The sequence below is a fragment of the Petaurus breviceps genome, unplaced genomic scaffold (genome assembly GCF_028583685.1).
Source record: "Petaurus breviceps papuanus isolate PSGF00001 unplaced genomic scaffold, PetGlider_PUasm1.0 90822, whole genome shotgun sequence".
Classification (NCBI taxonomy): domain Eukaryota; kingdom Metazoa; phylum Chordata; class Mammalia; order Diprotodontia; family Petauridae; genus Petaurus; species Petaurus breviceps.
In genome coordinates this window covers 8,681,944-8,695,392 of record NW_027187351.1, presented here as the reverse complement: position 1 = coordinate 8,695,392, position 13,449 = coordinate 8,681,944, and the positions used below count along the sequence as shown (strand labels likewise).

Below are 13,449 nucleotides of genomic sequence, written 5' to 3'. Positions count from 1 at the left end.
TCTCTCTCTCTCTCTGTCTCTCTGTCTCTCTGTCTCTCTCTCTCTCTGTCTCTCTCTGTCTCTCTGTCTCTCTCTCTCTCTCTCTCTCTCTCTCTCTCTCTCTCTCTCTTTCTCTCTCTCTCTCTCTCTCTCTCATTAGTTCCTCCTAGAACTTCCCTGTTAGGGAGAGGACTGAGATCAGCCATGTCTTACCTCTTCCCTCTTCCCCCCTTTAAGTTTCCTTTTATATGTTGTCTTGGCCCATTGAAATGGGAAAGGAAAGGAATGTTGTTTTTTTTTTTGCTTGCTTTAGTATTCTTATTGTTTAGTATATTGCTTGGCACATAGTGTTTAATAAATTTTTATTGACTTGCCTTTCTTAAATGTTATAAGACTGTAAGTCACTTTGATTTGCTGTCTCATAGACTTAATAGAATATTTGATCTTGAAGGACATAAACATAATAATCAATCAAGAAACATTTATTAATCACCTCCTGTATTTCAGACACTGTGTTAAGTGTTGGGGGTACCAATACAAAGACATTATTTTCAAAGAGTAACTAGTCCAGAAATGTCAAATATGTTATATTTAGTTCTCATGTTATCCACAACATTGCCAAATCAAAATGTAATGAAATTTGTTGTTGTTCAGTCATTTCAGTCACATCTGACTCTTCATGACCCTATTTGGGGTTTTCTTGGCAAAAAATACTAGAGTGGTTTTTTAGTTCCATAAGGAAACTGAGGCAAACAGGGTTAAGTGACTTGCTCAGAGTCACACAGCTAGTAAGTGTATGAGTCCAAATGGTGAATTCAGGAAGATGAGTCTTTCTGACTCTAGACCCAGAACTCTATCTACCACTTAGCTGCACAATGAGGAGATACATAAAATCATAAAACATAGATAATACTTTTTAGAACTATGTCAACATGAGGCCCACATGGTCCTTATGAAGGGTGTAGTGTCTCTGGTTTCTATTTGAGTTTGACACCATTGTTTTAGTCCATCTTCCTCGTCTTACAAATGTAGAAACTAATACCCATAGAAGGGTAGTTAGTGATTTAACCAAGAAAACAAAACAAAACAAATTCCTATTAATTAGTGAATCTAAAGGTAGAATGTCCTCCTCAGAATGAAGTAGATTGACCTCATTAGATAGTTTTAAGCAGAATCTATATGATTATTCATTGTATATGTTATAGAGGATGCTCTTTGGGGGGTATAGGTTGTACTAGATAATAACTGAGATCCCTCTCAACTCTGGAGTTCTATGTTTAGTGACAGAGCCTGGATTAAAATTTAGGTCTCCCAACTTCTAGTCCACAGCTCTCACCACTAAATCATACTATCTTAGGAACATAGATTATAGAATGATAAGGTCATCATTTTATTTCTATCACAGGGACTTTAGAGGTGACATGATCAATGTCAGGAAATATTCAAGACAGCCTAGATTCAAACCCATATCCTCTGGTTCCAAGGACTCTTGCTGTTGTATCACCTTCTGATTATCAAGACTAAACTGTGGAATAGCTTTATCTTTTATTTATATGTGCTAAAAACATATAAACTAAGTCACATGTCCCTGGAATATGTATGGGTCACAAAAAAGGTGAAATTTGCTTAAAGGTACTGAAATTTTATCAAGTCCAGAATTAGGGAAATGCAAAGAAAAAAGTTAGATGAGGTTTGCACTTGGCATGCCAGTACCACCAGTTTGTGGGTAATAACATACTTACCACCCCAGTGTTCGTCACACACCGTAAACAGAGTGGTTTTATTGGCTAAATCTGGTAGCACATTGCTGCATTCCATGACGATCGCCTGAGGAATCATTATGATGCATGATACGATCCAGATAATTACAATGCTGTTCCTTGCCCGTTTGGCAGTACTCTTAAACATCAAAGGGTGACAAATGGCATACCATCGATCCAAGGCTATGCAGCTCAGTGTTAGCACAGACACAGAGACTGACACAGTCTAAGAGAAAGGAAAGACCAAAAATGCATGAGATTCATCATTTTAAAAATTGAAAATGCTTTAAGTTTTTGAGCCAGTGAGACAGCTATTTATTGTTGAAACCAGATTATCAAGGAAGGTAAATGTAAATTCTATCAAGAAATCTCTCCTCAAATCACTGTGGGAATGACAAATAAAAGTTAAAACATTAACCTGGGAGTTGGGAGAGGGAAAGGGAAAGGAAACATTTGTAGAGGTAATTCATGCTTTTTATGTAGAAAACAACCCTTAAAGTTACAAAGATGGATATTTATTTCATCTGTTTCACCTTTGGAAGGAGTACCATCATTATTTTGTCTTGCTGACTTCTGCAGTGACAGATAAAATCATAACCTCATAAAAACTAATCTGCTTAGAGCTACCCAGAATCATAGCACCGTCTTTCACTTGTTTCACAGAGACAAATATAATATTTGTCTTATTTCTTTCAATAATCAAGTAGCAATTGAATTTCAATTCCAGTTTCATTTAGTCCTTTCAAATAGACCAAAGGCAGTAGTTGGATTTTATTAAGAAGGCTCATTATATGGATATTAATTCAAAATGACTCCATATTTCAACAGACACTTCCCCCCCCCAAAATACAGTTATTTGGGCTTGATCTCAATCAAGCCTCCTCTCTGCAATGTTATGGGTTGTAGAGCCAGATTTCTAAAATATGAAAAGCTTTGTCAGGTTATGAATGAGTCACAGACTTGCTACAGTCTTGTAGTTCTAAAGGATGCCAGATGCTTAATTCATTGTCACCTTTCTCTTTCACTCACAAAGTCTGGACTGCATTCTGTTCAAGCAATTATCTAGAACCTCTAGTCATCTCTTGATATTCAATCCAGGCCTATTTCATTACCTATCCACAGAACTCCAGGGAAAATAAATTGGCTCTGGCCATAACCTATAGGTTCTGATCAATATTAGAGAAGGTTGGCTTTGATAAAGGCTTTTAGTATTTTCATGGAAGTACTAAAGCAGTAGTTTCTTAGTGATTCATTGTGGTTTGTTATTCATAAGCCCTGAGAATCAAGATTGACTAGTAGAAAAATGCTATAAGTCACTATTAATCTTTATGCATTTATTATTCACCTAAAATAAACATCAGACATCCCCTCCACCACTTAGGTGACAATTGCATTCAATCTAATGTAATCTAGCAAGATAACGACAATAATAATAATACTAGCATTTGTAAAGCAATTTAAAATTTATAAAGCACTTTACAAATATTCATCTTATCCTCAGAAAAAAAATAAGAGGTAGATGCTATTATTATCCCTTTTTATAGATGAGGAAACTTTTCCAAGATCACATAACTAGTAAATATCAGATGTCATATTTTAATTCAGGTCTTCTGACTATGGGTATAATACTCTACTCTCTGAGCCCCTTAGCTGTTTCTATTGTCTCCAGCTTTGTGCTAAGTGCTTGGTGGTGGAGAGACAAATATAAAACAAACAGACAAAAAAAAACAGTCCCTTACCTCCGGGATCTTACACCCATAGGGGAGATAAAACATTAATATCCATGATTACTGGACAAGGAGGAAGCAAGTACTAGCAAATAAGGTTGGTGTTCTTAATCATTTTTATGTATCTTGGACTCTTTGGGCAGTGTGGGTCCAAGGACCCCTTCTCTGGGTAATGTTTTCAAATGTACAAAAATGTACACAGAATTACAAAGGGAAACAATTATATTACTGATATAATTGACAAAAAAGTTAATTATCCCCAGTTTAAGAACCCTTGAGTTAAGGAGAATAGGAGATCTTTCTCATTTGGAAAATATCACCAAACTGAACGTTAAGTGTTGGGGAACTAAAGAGGCAGAAGTCTTTAGAAGGAAGGGCTTTCTAAGAATGACAGAAAATCTAAGCAAGGGCTAGCAGGTTAAAATAATGAAGTTTCAAGTTTGGGAATGAGTAGAGTTACTGGTTTGTCTGGGATATCAAATGACAGGGTAATATACGGTAGGATTGGGAAAGCAGACTAGTGTCAAAATGGACTTTGGTTGCCAAACTGAAGAGTTTGTGGATTGTTTTTGTTTTTTTCCCCATGAGTTAATAGAGAGCCACTGAAGATTCTTGCACAGAAGAGGGAGGCAAACGGTCGAATTTGTACATTAGGAAGATTATTTTGACAGCTAAGTGGCAATAAAGTAGAAAGGAGAGAAAATAAAAACTGAAAATTAAAATGGGAGAGTGGTCCAACAGAACAAGCAAAATGTGATGAAGAATAGAACTAGAATGATAACCATGTGAATGAACAGAAGGGAGGTGGACACATGAGAGATATAATAAGAAAGAAGTATGAAGGGTTCTTCTAGTTTTTACAATATGTGGCAAATGATCAAATCTGAGAAATGATGGAAAGGGAAAACTTAAGAATAACTTTAAGGTTGTGAACCTAAATGACTCTCAGTGAAAAAATTGAGAGTACAGTAAATTCTAAATTATAAAGGTTGAAAGAAGGATGAAAGCATTCTGGTTAATCAAATATTTTGTGTTTATAGTGACCCTATATATGTATATGTATATATACATATGTATATATGTGTATATATGTATATGCATACATATATAAACAACTTTCTTTTTTCCTCAAACCAAATTTTTAATTTAATATTTTGTTTTTCCCAAATTAAATGTAAAAACAGTTTCCAACATTTGTTTTTGAAAATTTTGGGTTCCAAATTCTCTTCCTCCCTACCTCCCCACCTTCTTCCTTGAGAAGGAAAGTAATTTAATGCAGGTTATAAATCTTCAGTCATGCAAAACATATTTCCATATTAGTCATGTTTTAAAAGAAACCACAGACCTAAACCAACCAACCAAACAAACAAACAAAAAAACAATACAACCAAACAAACAAGAAAAATAAAGGCAAAATAAAGTATTCTATGATCTACATTCAGACTCCATCGATTTTTTTCTCTGGAGATGGATACCATTTTTCAATGTAAGTCCTTCAGAATTGTCTTAAAGCAAATAGTTGTCATTCACAATTGATCATCATGCTACCGGGTATTGCTGTTACCATGTACAATGTTTTCCTGGTTCTGTTCATTTCACTTTACATCAGTCCATATAAGTCTTTTTAGGTTTTTCTGAGAGTATCCTGATCATCATTTCTTATAGTATAATACTATTTCATCACAATCATATAACAAACTTGTTCAGCCATTCTCCAACTAATGGTCACTTTCTTAATTTCCAATTCTTTGCCACCACAAAAAGAGCTGCTATACATATTTGTCTATGTATACATTCTTTTATATTTTTTAAAATCTCTTTGGAATACAGACTTAGTAGTAGTATTTCTTGGCCAAATGGTATGCATGTTTTATATAGCCCTTTGGGCAGTTTCAAATTGTTCTCAAGAATGGTTGAATCAGTTTGCAACTCTACCAGCAGTGTATGCATCTCTGTTTTCCTACATTTCTTCCAATATTTGTCAGTTTCTTTTTCTGTCATATAAACCAGTCTGATAGGTGTGAGGTGGTACCTCAGAGTTGTTTTAATTTGTATTTCTCTAATACATTTTTGTGCCTCCTTTACCAAGCTATTGACTCCTTTTTAATGATTTTCCCTGTATCATTGACATTTCTTTTCCTGATTTTACCTCTCTTTTTTGATTTTCAAAATTCTTTTTGAACTCTCATATGTATTCTTTTTGGGCCTGAGGTCAATTCACATTTTTCTTTAAGTCTTCAGATATAGCAGTTTTGACTTTGTTGTGTTCTAAATTTATGTTTTTATCTTCCCTATCACTATAGTAATTTTCTATAGTCAGGTTCCTTTGTTTACTTCTTTTGTTTGCTCATTTAACAGCCTTTTTCTTTACTTTTAACTTTATGTTAAAGTAGGTCTTTGTTTCTGGGTGGAGGGAGCACTGTCCTATGCTTCAAAAATTTTTTAAGTTGTTTTCAGAGCTAGTTTTGAGAGTTTATAAGTTGTCAGTTCTTCTAAGGTGGAATGATCTAAGGAGGGTTGTATTTACTACTCTCCTGGCCTGTGTTATGGTCTGTGAATGACCACAAGTACTCATTTCTTCCCTGTAACTCTGATCAGGGTCGCCCTACTTTCCTACACCTACAAGCTCTGATGTGCTAGAGATAGTGCTTAACCATGGGACTGTGACTCAGGTATTCAAACCATATCAATATATGGGCAATACAACAGAGTACTGCACCTAGTGCCTACTATTACAAGAACTCCCTTGTAATCTCCTTCTGACTAGTTGTACAACTTCGTCACTATTTGTGGACCAAAAACTCCAGAAGCGGCTGCTATAGATTTAGCTGCCTCCAACGCCTGCTGCTGACTTGTCTGGGGATAGCCTGTCCTCAACTGTACTCCACTTTTTTTCACTTCCACTCACACCAGACCCTCCCTGATGACTTTCTAGGTTTTCTTGGGTTGGAAAAAATTATTTCATCCCATCGCTTTGTGGGTTCTGCAGCTACAGAATTCATTTTGAGGCATTATTTGAAGTTATTTAGAGGGGGAATTAGAGAGAGCTTGAGTGAATCCCTGCCTTTTCTCCACCATCTTCACTAACAACTTTCAAAGAAAGCTAATTCAGAATAAAATACACCACAGTGAATATGATTTATTCTTTCTTTGATAACTCATAAGGGTGGGGCATATTTAAATTAAAGCTACTAGCTTTGGAAGGCACTGCTCATTAGAGGCTATTCAGTATAAAGCTAAGGCTATAGTTTCTACTGATCTTTGTTCTGTTATAATGATAGAAAAAATGATATAATAAGTTTCGTTAATGTTCTTTTCTGGAAAATTGACATTCTCAAAATTATCCTTTCCCCTTCAACTGTGAAAAAACAAACAAAAAAATCCTCACCTAACATCATGCATTAAAAGAGAGATAATGAAGACATCAAGTTTTATTTTTATATACCAAAGAGCTGACTTCTGAGGAAATATATTAATTTTCTTTAGAATAGTGACTTTTTGTATTATGATTCACTGTAACAACTACAGGCATAAATACTATTGATTTAATGTTATTAAAATTAATTTTATAATACCAGATATAGAGCATTTTTAGAATATTTTATATAGTGCAAGCATATTAATTATGTAAAATTTTATAGTTGTTTGTATATGACTGTGGGGGAGGTAAATTGAATTATGTTATCAATAAACATAGGAGATTTGAATTAAAAGAAGGTGACAGAGAATCATTTGATGATTTAGTTGTTTTTACATACAACATTACATATATTAAATTTTCTAAAAGAAATACTAACCTGTACCATAGCCACACTTGACATTTACTACCAACCAGGAGTAAATACCTATTGAATGTCAAATTTGCCATTCATTGTACAATCCAACCATGTTTTTGGAACTGAGGACTGTACAAACATGGTTAGAGCTTTTCAGGATGAAATTAAGTAGAAATTAAATTTATTTCTGTACATTTGCAGAAAAGAAATTAAGCCATTAGGCCCTGGAATAGCCATCACCATCATTTCATGTGGATAAGTGCCAAGGATGCACAGAAAGATGTCCTTGATAATCAAGTCAGAAATCATTTATGAAACATTTACTATGCACTAGTCACTGAACTTGATGATGCTCTTACTTCTGTCAATCTGGACAAAGGTAGCATCCTGGAGAAATACCTTGTAGCCTTCTCAAAGATTTTCTGAGGTCCTGCTCTAACATTGACAGAGAATTATGTGACTGTCGTTATGACCATACTTTCACACTAATGTAGGAAAACCTTCTTGCAAGGATTCTTAAGGAGTCTCAGTCCCATGCCTTACTCTCTCTAGGGGCAAAATTGCAGAACCTAATCTGTTAGTGATTAATTACAGTCTATGATGATGGGAAAAAAAATGACTTTTCTACTATAGGGCTCAACACAGTTTATTTCCAAATGACTTCTTTGTTGGTATCATTTGATTGGTTTATTCTATTTCTTCACCTGTAATAGAATCTGGACTATTAGGATATCTATAGGGATCTTTAATTTATTTGACCATTTTCTAATTGTGGAGAATTGCAGGGAAGAAGATTTTGACTTAATATAATTTAAAACTCTTTAACAGTTAACACGGTTGGAAAGGATTTTCCAAAAGGAAAGGATTTTAGGAGGTGTCAGATCTCACAGTAAAAAAAAGCAAAACAAAAGCAAAAACCTCTCATTCTGGAGTGAACAGTCTTGTGTTCTAGTCCTTCTTCTAATCCTTTCATATATAAATGAGGTGGCCTAGATTGGGCTCATGGTGACTCTAAGCTAAGAATTCTAGACTGTCTGAAAGTACTCCCTAGACAAGATGAAATGTAGTGAAAAAATGGAGATAACAGAATTATCAGAGGCCTAATGAGTATCATCTCTACTCTACTCTACTCTAAGCTTTTTCATCTTACCCAGACATATGGTTACTCATTTTTATCCTTTGGGTTAGGGATGAAAGCAAATTGGCTGAGTTCCAATTGAAAAAGATGGACTAGCTCTACATGGTTGGATGAAGCATATGATAACTCTTTGCTCCTTTGGTTAAAGGATGTGCCACTATTATTTTTTTTTTATCATTTGAAAATGTACAATAAGGGGTGAAGTAAAGATGGTGGAGTAGAAACAGGACTCCGGCTCCTACCACCTCCAATTCATGTAAAAGGGGACTCTAAACCAACTTGGGAGCTACAGAACCCACAAAATAACACAGAGAAGCTAACCTCCCACTGAGGACAGCCAATCAGGCAGGCAGGAATTGGCCAGTGCAGCGTGCCAGGAGCCAACCCCACATCGAGGTTTTAGCCCCAGGGCGGGCCTGACCAATCACCAGCTGGAGGGACTCCAGATCACCAGCAGTTGTAGCAGTCCAGAATTATCAACACATAGATGCTAAGGAAAAAGTGAGAGGTCAGTGCAGTGTGAACTTTGGGACCCAATAGTTGGGAGTGCATTGGCTTTTGCCCCCAGGGCAAGAAGCCGCTGAGGGCTGCGGTGCAGCTACCCACACATGGGAGCTTCAGCAACTAGCCTGCAGAGTATAGGGGTACCAAGCAAACAGTCTGAGGGGTAATTGCTCTTGCTTTAACCTGCTCAGACCTGGATTGCAGTCTAGGGTGGAGGTCCTGGGGTGTGTGACCAGCTTGCCAGAGAATGTGGAGGCTTCAGAGAGGGCACCCAACTAATACCTCCAGCATCAGAGAAAACCCCAGCATTTGGAGATAGCTCCCCTGTCCCGTGGCACAGCCCAATGTGGAAAAAAGCCCAAAAGTTAAGAAATTGAATGGAAAAATGACCAGGCAAAGGAAGCAAACCAAACAAAGCAATACAATGCCAGACTGCTATATTGGGGACAAAAAGGATCAAATCATGGAACAGGAGAAAGCCAGTGAGGTCAGAACTCCTGCACCAAAAGCTTCCAAGAAAAATACAAGCTGGTTACAGGCCATAGAGGACCTTAAGAAGCAGATAAGAGAAGTGGAGGAAAAATTGGGAAGAGAAATGAGAACCATGCAAGAAATTTATGAAATGAGAGTCAGCAGCCTGACTGAGGAAAATAACAACTTAGAAAACAGACTAACTCAAATGGCAAAAGAGGCTCAAAAAAAGGCAATGAGGAGAAGAATGCCTTAAAAAGCTGAATTTACCAGATGGAAAAAGAATCTGAAAAGCTCACTGAAGAGAATCATTCCTTCAGAATTAGACTGGAGCAAATGGAAGCTAATAACTTTATGAGAAATCAAGATGCTGTTAAACAGATCCAAACAAATGAAAAAATATAAGGCAATGTGAAATATCTCATTGGGAAAACCACTGACCTGGAAAATAGATCCAGGAGAGATAATTTAAAAATTGTTGGACTACCTGAAAACCATGATCAAAGAAAGAACCTAGAAATCATCCTCCAAGAAATTCTCAAGGAAAACTTCCCTGATGTTTTAGAATCAGAGGGCAAAATAGAGGTTGAAAGAATCTACCGATCACCCCCTGAAAAAGATCCCAAAAAGAAAAGTCCTAGGAATAGTATAGCCAGGTTCTGAAATTCCCAGATCAAGAAGAGAGTATTACAAGCAGTCAGGAAGAAACAATTTGAATATTGTAGAAAAACAATCAGGATAACCCAGGATCTGGCAGCTTCTACACTGAGGGATCGAAGGGCTTGGAATATGACTTTCTGGAGGTCAAAGGAGCTGGGATTAAAACCAAGAATCACCCACCCAGCAAAACTGAGTATCATGTTTCAGGGGAAAATATGGTCATTCAGTAGAACAGAGGACTTTCAAGCATTCTTGATGAAAAAACCAGAGTTGAATAGAAAATTTGACATTCAGATACATGAAGCAAGACAAGCATGAGAAGGTAAACAGGGAAAAGAAATCATAAGAAACTTATCAAAGTTGAACTATTAACATTCCTACATGAAAAGTGATAATTGTAACTTATGAAACTTTTCTCAATCTGAAAATAGTGGAAGGGAATAGAAATATATATATATATATATGTACACACATATATATATATACACACACATACATATATGTCTATATCAGAGGGTTTATGGGCATATTAATACATATGTGAATGTGTTTATATATGTTTACAGGTATACATAGATAGAGGGCACAGGTCCAATTGAATAGGAAGGGATGGTACTTAAAAGGTATAATTGAGAGGAATATAATGAGCGGAGATGAGGAGAGACAGAATGGGGTAAACTATCTCATATAGAAGAGGCAAGGGAAGATGGCTACAATGGAGGGGAAGAATAGGAAGGCAAAAGGGAATGGGTCAACCCTATTCTCATTGAATTTGGTTTGGGGAGGGAATGATATGCATACTAAATAGGGTATCTCCCCCTACAAGAGAGTAGGGGGAAGGGGATGAGATGGGGGATGATGGAAGGGAGGGCAGGTTGGTGGGGAGGGAATTTGGAAGCATCCACTTTTGAAAAGGGGTGGGATCAAAGTTGAGAATAGAACAAGTGGGAGGTGGGATAGGATGTAGAGAAATATAGTCAGTCTTTTACAATATATGTACTATGGTAATGTTTTGCCTTAGTTACACATGTACAACCTACACTGAATTGCTTATCTTCCCAGTAAGGGTGAATGACAAGGGAGGAAGGGTATGAATCAGGAATTCAAAGTTTTAAAATCAAATGTTTAAATATATATATATAGTATTATTAATATTATTTTACATGTAATAGGGAAATTAGTTATACAGGCACTGAGGTATAGAGATCAACCATGCCCTACTGGATAAGTCAAAGGGGGTATTGGAAAAGATATGGCAGAGAGCAGATCGGAAGAGGGGATATCCTGTGGAACTGCTATTTTTGGGCGGTGGGTAGAGGAAAAATGGGGAGAAAATTTGTAACTGAAAATCTGGCGGAAATGAATGATGTAAATATGAAATTAATAAAGCATTTGAAAAATGAAAAAAAGTTACAATAGGTGTTTAATAACCACAGAGATGTACCTAGTATCCACATTCTTTGGACTAAGTACTGGGCCACAAGGTACCTTAAAGCTGTACTTTGATGCCTAAAACTCAGAAAATTCTGAAAGTCCTGAGAAATTCCTAACTTAAAAAGAGCTGAAACCATGTACTATGCTTGCAATAAATGTATGGATGGTGTTGGAAACAGCTATAAAGTGTACACAACTTAAGAAGCACTTGAGACCCCAACCAATCAATGAGTTGCCTCAGATGGAATACCTAGTACAAATATTCTCATATGAGAAGTATTTCATAATGTCTTCTTTTACCGCAGCACTTGATGAACTTCTCCCAAGGTTATGTTGAAAAAAAATCTATCTCTATGTGTAACTGGAGAAGCTTCTAATTCATAACCTTTCTACAGAAATGTGGACCTGCTCTCATCTCCCAAGTTCTTAAATGTTCCGAGTTCTAGGAACCAGTCTCAACTTGAAGTAAACCCCTCTGACTCTCACTAGAGACATTTTTTGACCATGCTGCCATGAGAAATGCAGCAGATTACTTATATCATGAGAGATGTGGGAAGATTGGTCTACAAACTAGGTGAGAGGAAGTGTTATGTAGTAGATAGGGCACTAGATTTGGAGTCAAAGAAGATCTAGTTTCCAATGCTCATTTAGAAACTTAAAGCTATGTGAACTGAGGCAACATACAACATAAAAGTTTTCAGTGCCCTATCTTTAAAATTGAAGGGCAGGTGGACACAGTGTCCCCTAAGTTCCTGTCTCACTCTAAATTTATGATTTTAGGAGTCATAAAGAAATGGCTACTATGAGGTATGATTTCTAGTTTGAATACTTTAAGAAAATACTTTTCTTTAATTTTTTGATCTGGACATTTTTTTTTAATTTTTCTTTTTTTTCTCTCTTTTTTATTTTTTAGTTTACATCATTCATTTCCACAAGATTTTGAGTTACAAATTTTCTCCCCAATTTTCCCTACCCACCATCCCAAAACAGCGATCCCACTGAATATCCCCTCCCCCAATCTGTCTTCCATATCTTCCTCCATCCCTCCTTCGACTTTCAAGTGGGGCATGGTGGATCTCTATGCCCCAGTACCTGTAGATCTCATTTCCCAGTTACATGCAAAATAATAATAATAATAATAATAATAATAATAATAATAATAATATGTATATAGTTTTAAACATTTGATTTTAAAACTTTGGATTCCAGATTCTTTCCCTTCCTCCCTCGTTACTCACCCTCACTGGGGAGATAGGCGATTCAATATAGGTTGTACATGTGTAGCTATGCAAAACAATTCCATAGTGGAAAGACTGATTATATTTCATTTCATCCTATCCCAACTCCCCACTTGTTCTATTCTCTACTTTGATCTTGTCCCTTTTCAAAAGTGGGTGCTTCCAACTTCCCTCCTCCCTAGCCTACCCTCCCTTCCATTATCCCCCCTCTCTTCCCCTTCCCCTCTACTTTCCTTTAGGGTGAGATACCCTATTTAATGTGTATGTCATTCCCTCCCTAAGCCAAATTCAATGAGAATAAGGTTGACTCATTCCCTTTTGCCTTCTTTTTCTTCCCCTCCATTGTAACAATTTTCCCTTGCCTCTTCTATATGAGATAATTTATTTACCCCATTCTGTCTCTCTCCATCTCCTCTCATTATATTCCACTCTCACCTCTTAATTTCACCTTTTAAGTATCATCCTTTCCTATTCAATTGGTCCTGTGCCCTTTGTTTATGTATACCTGTAGACATATATACACACAATCACATATGTATTCATATGCCCATATACACTCCTATATAGACATATATCTGCATGTATACAAACATGTGTATGTGTATATATATATATGTGTGTGTGTGTGTATACATATATATGTATACACACATTTCTATTCCCTTCAAGTATTATTGTCATACTGAGAAAAGTTTCATCAGCTATAATTATCATTTTTTCATGTAGGAATATAAGTACTTCAATTTTGATAAGTTCCTTATG

The 13,449-nt window shown here is 36.3% G+C and overlaps 1 protein-coding gene across 1 annotated transcript in view; it reads right to left on the bottom strand.

Moving 5' to 3' along the window:
* HCRTR2 (hypocretin receptor 2) overlaps positions 1 to 13,449 on the bottom strand; it is a 206,105-nt gene that overhangs the window by 43,037 nt on the left and 149,619 nt on the right. The window contains exon 3 of the mRNA XM_069070647.1: positions 1,722 to 1,965. Coding sequence (XP_068926748.1) covers positions 1,722 to 1,965 — 244 coding nt within the window. The remainder of the gene's footprint in view (positions 1 to 1,721; positions 1,966 to 13,449) is intronic.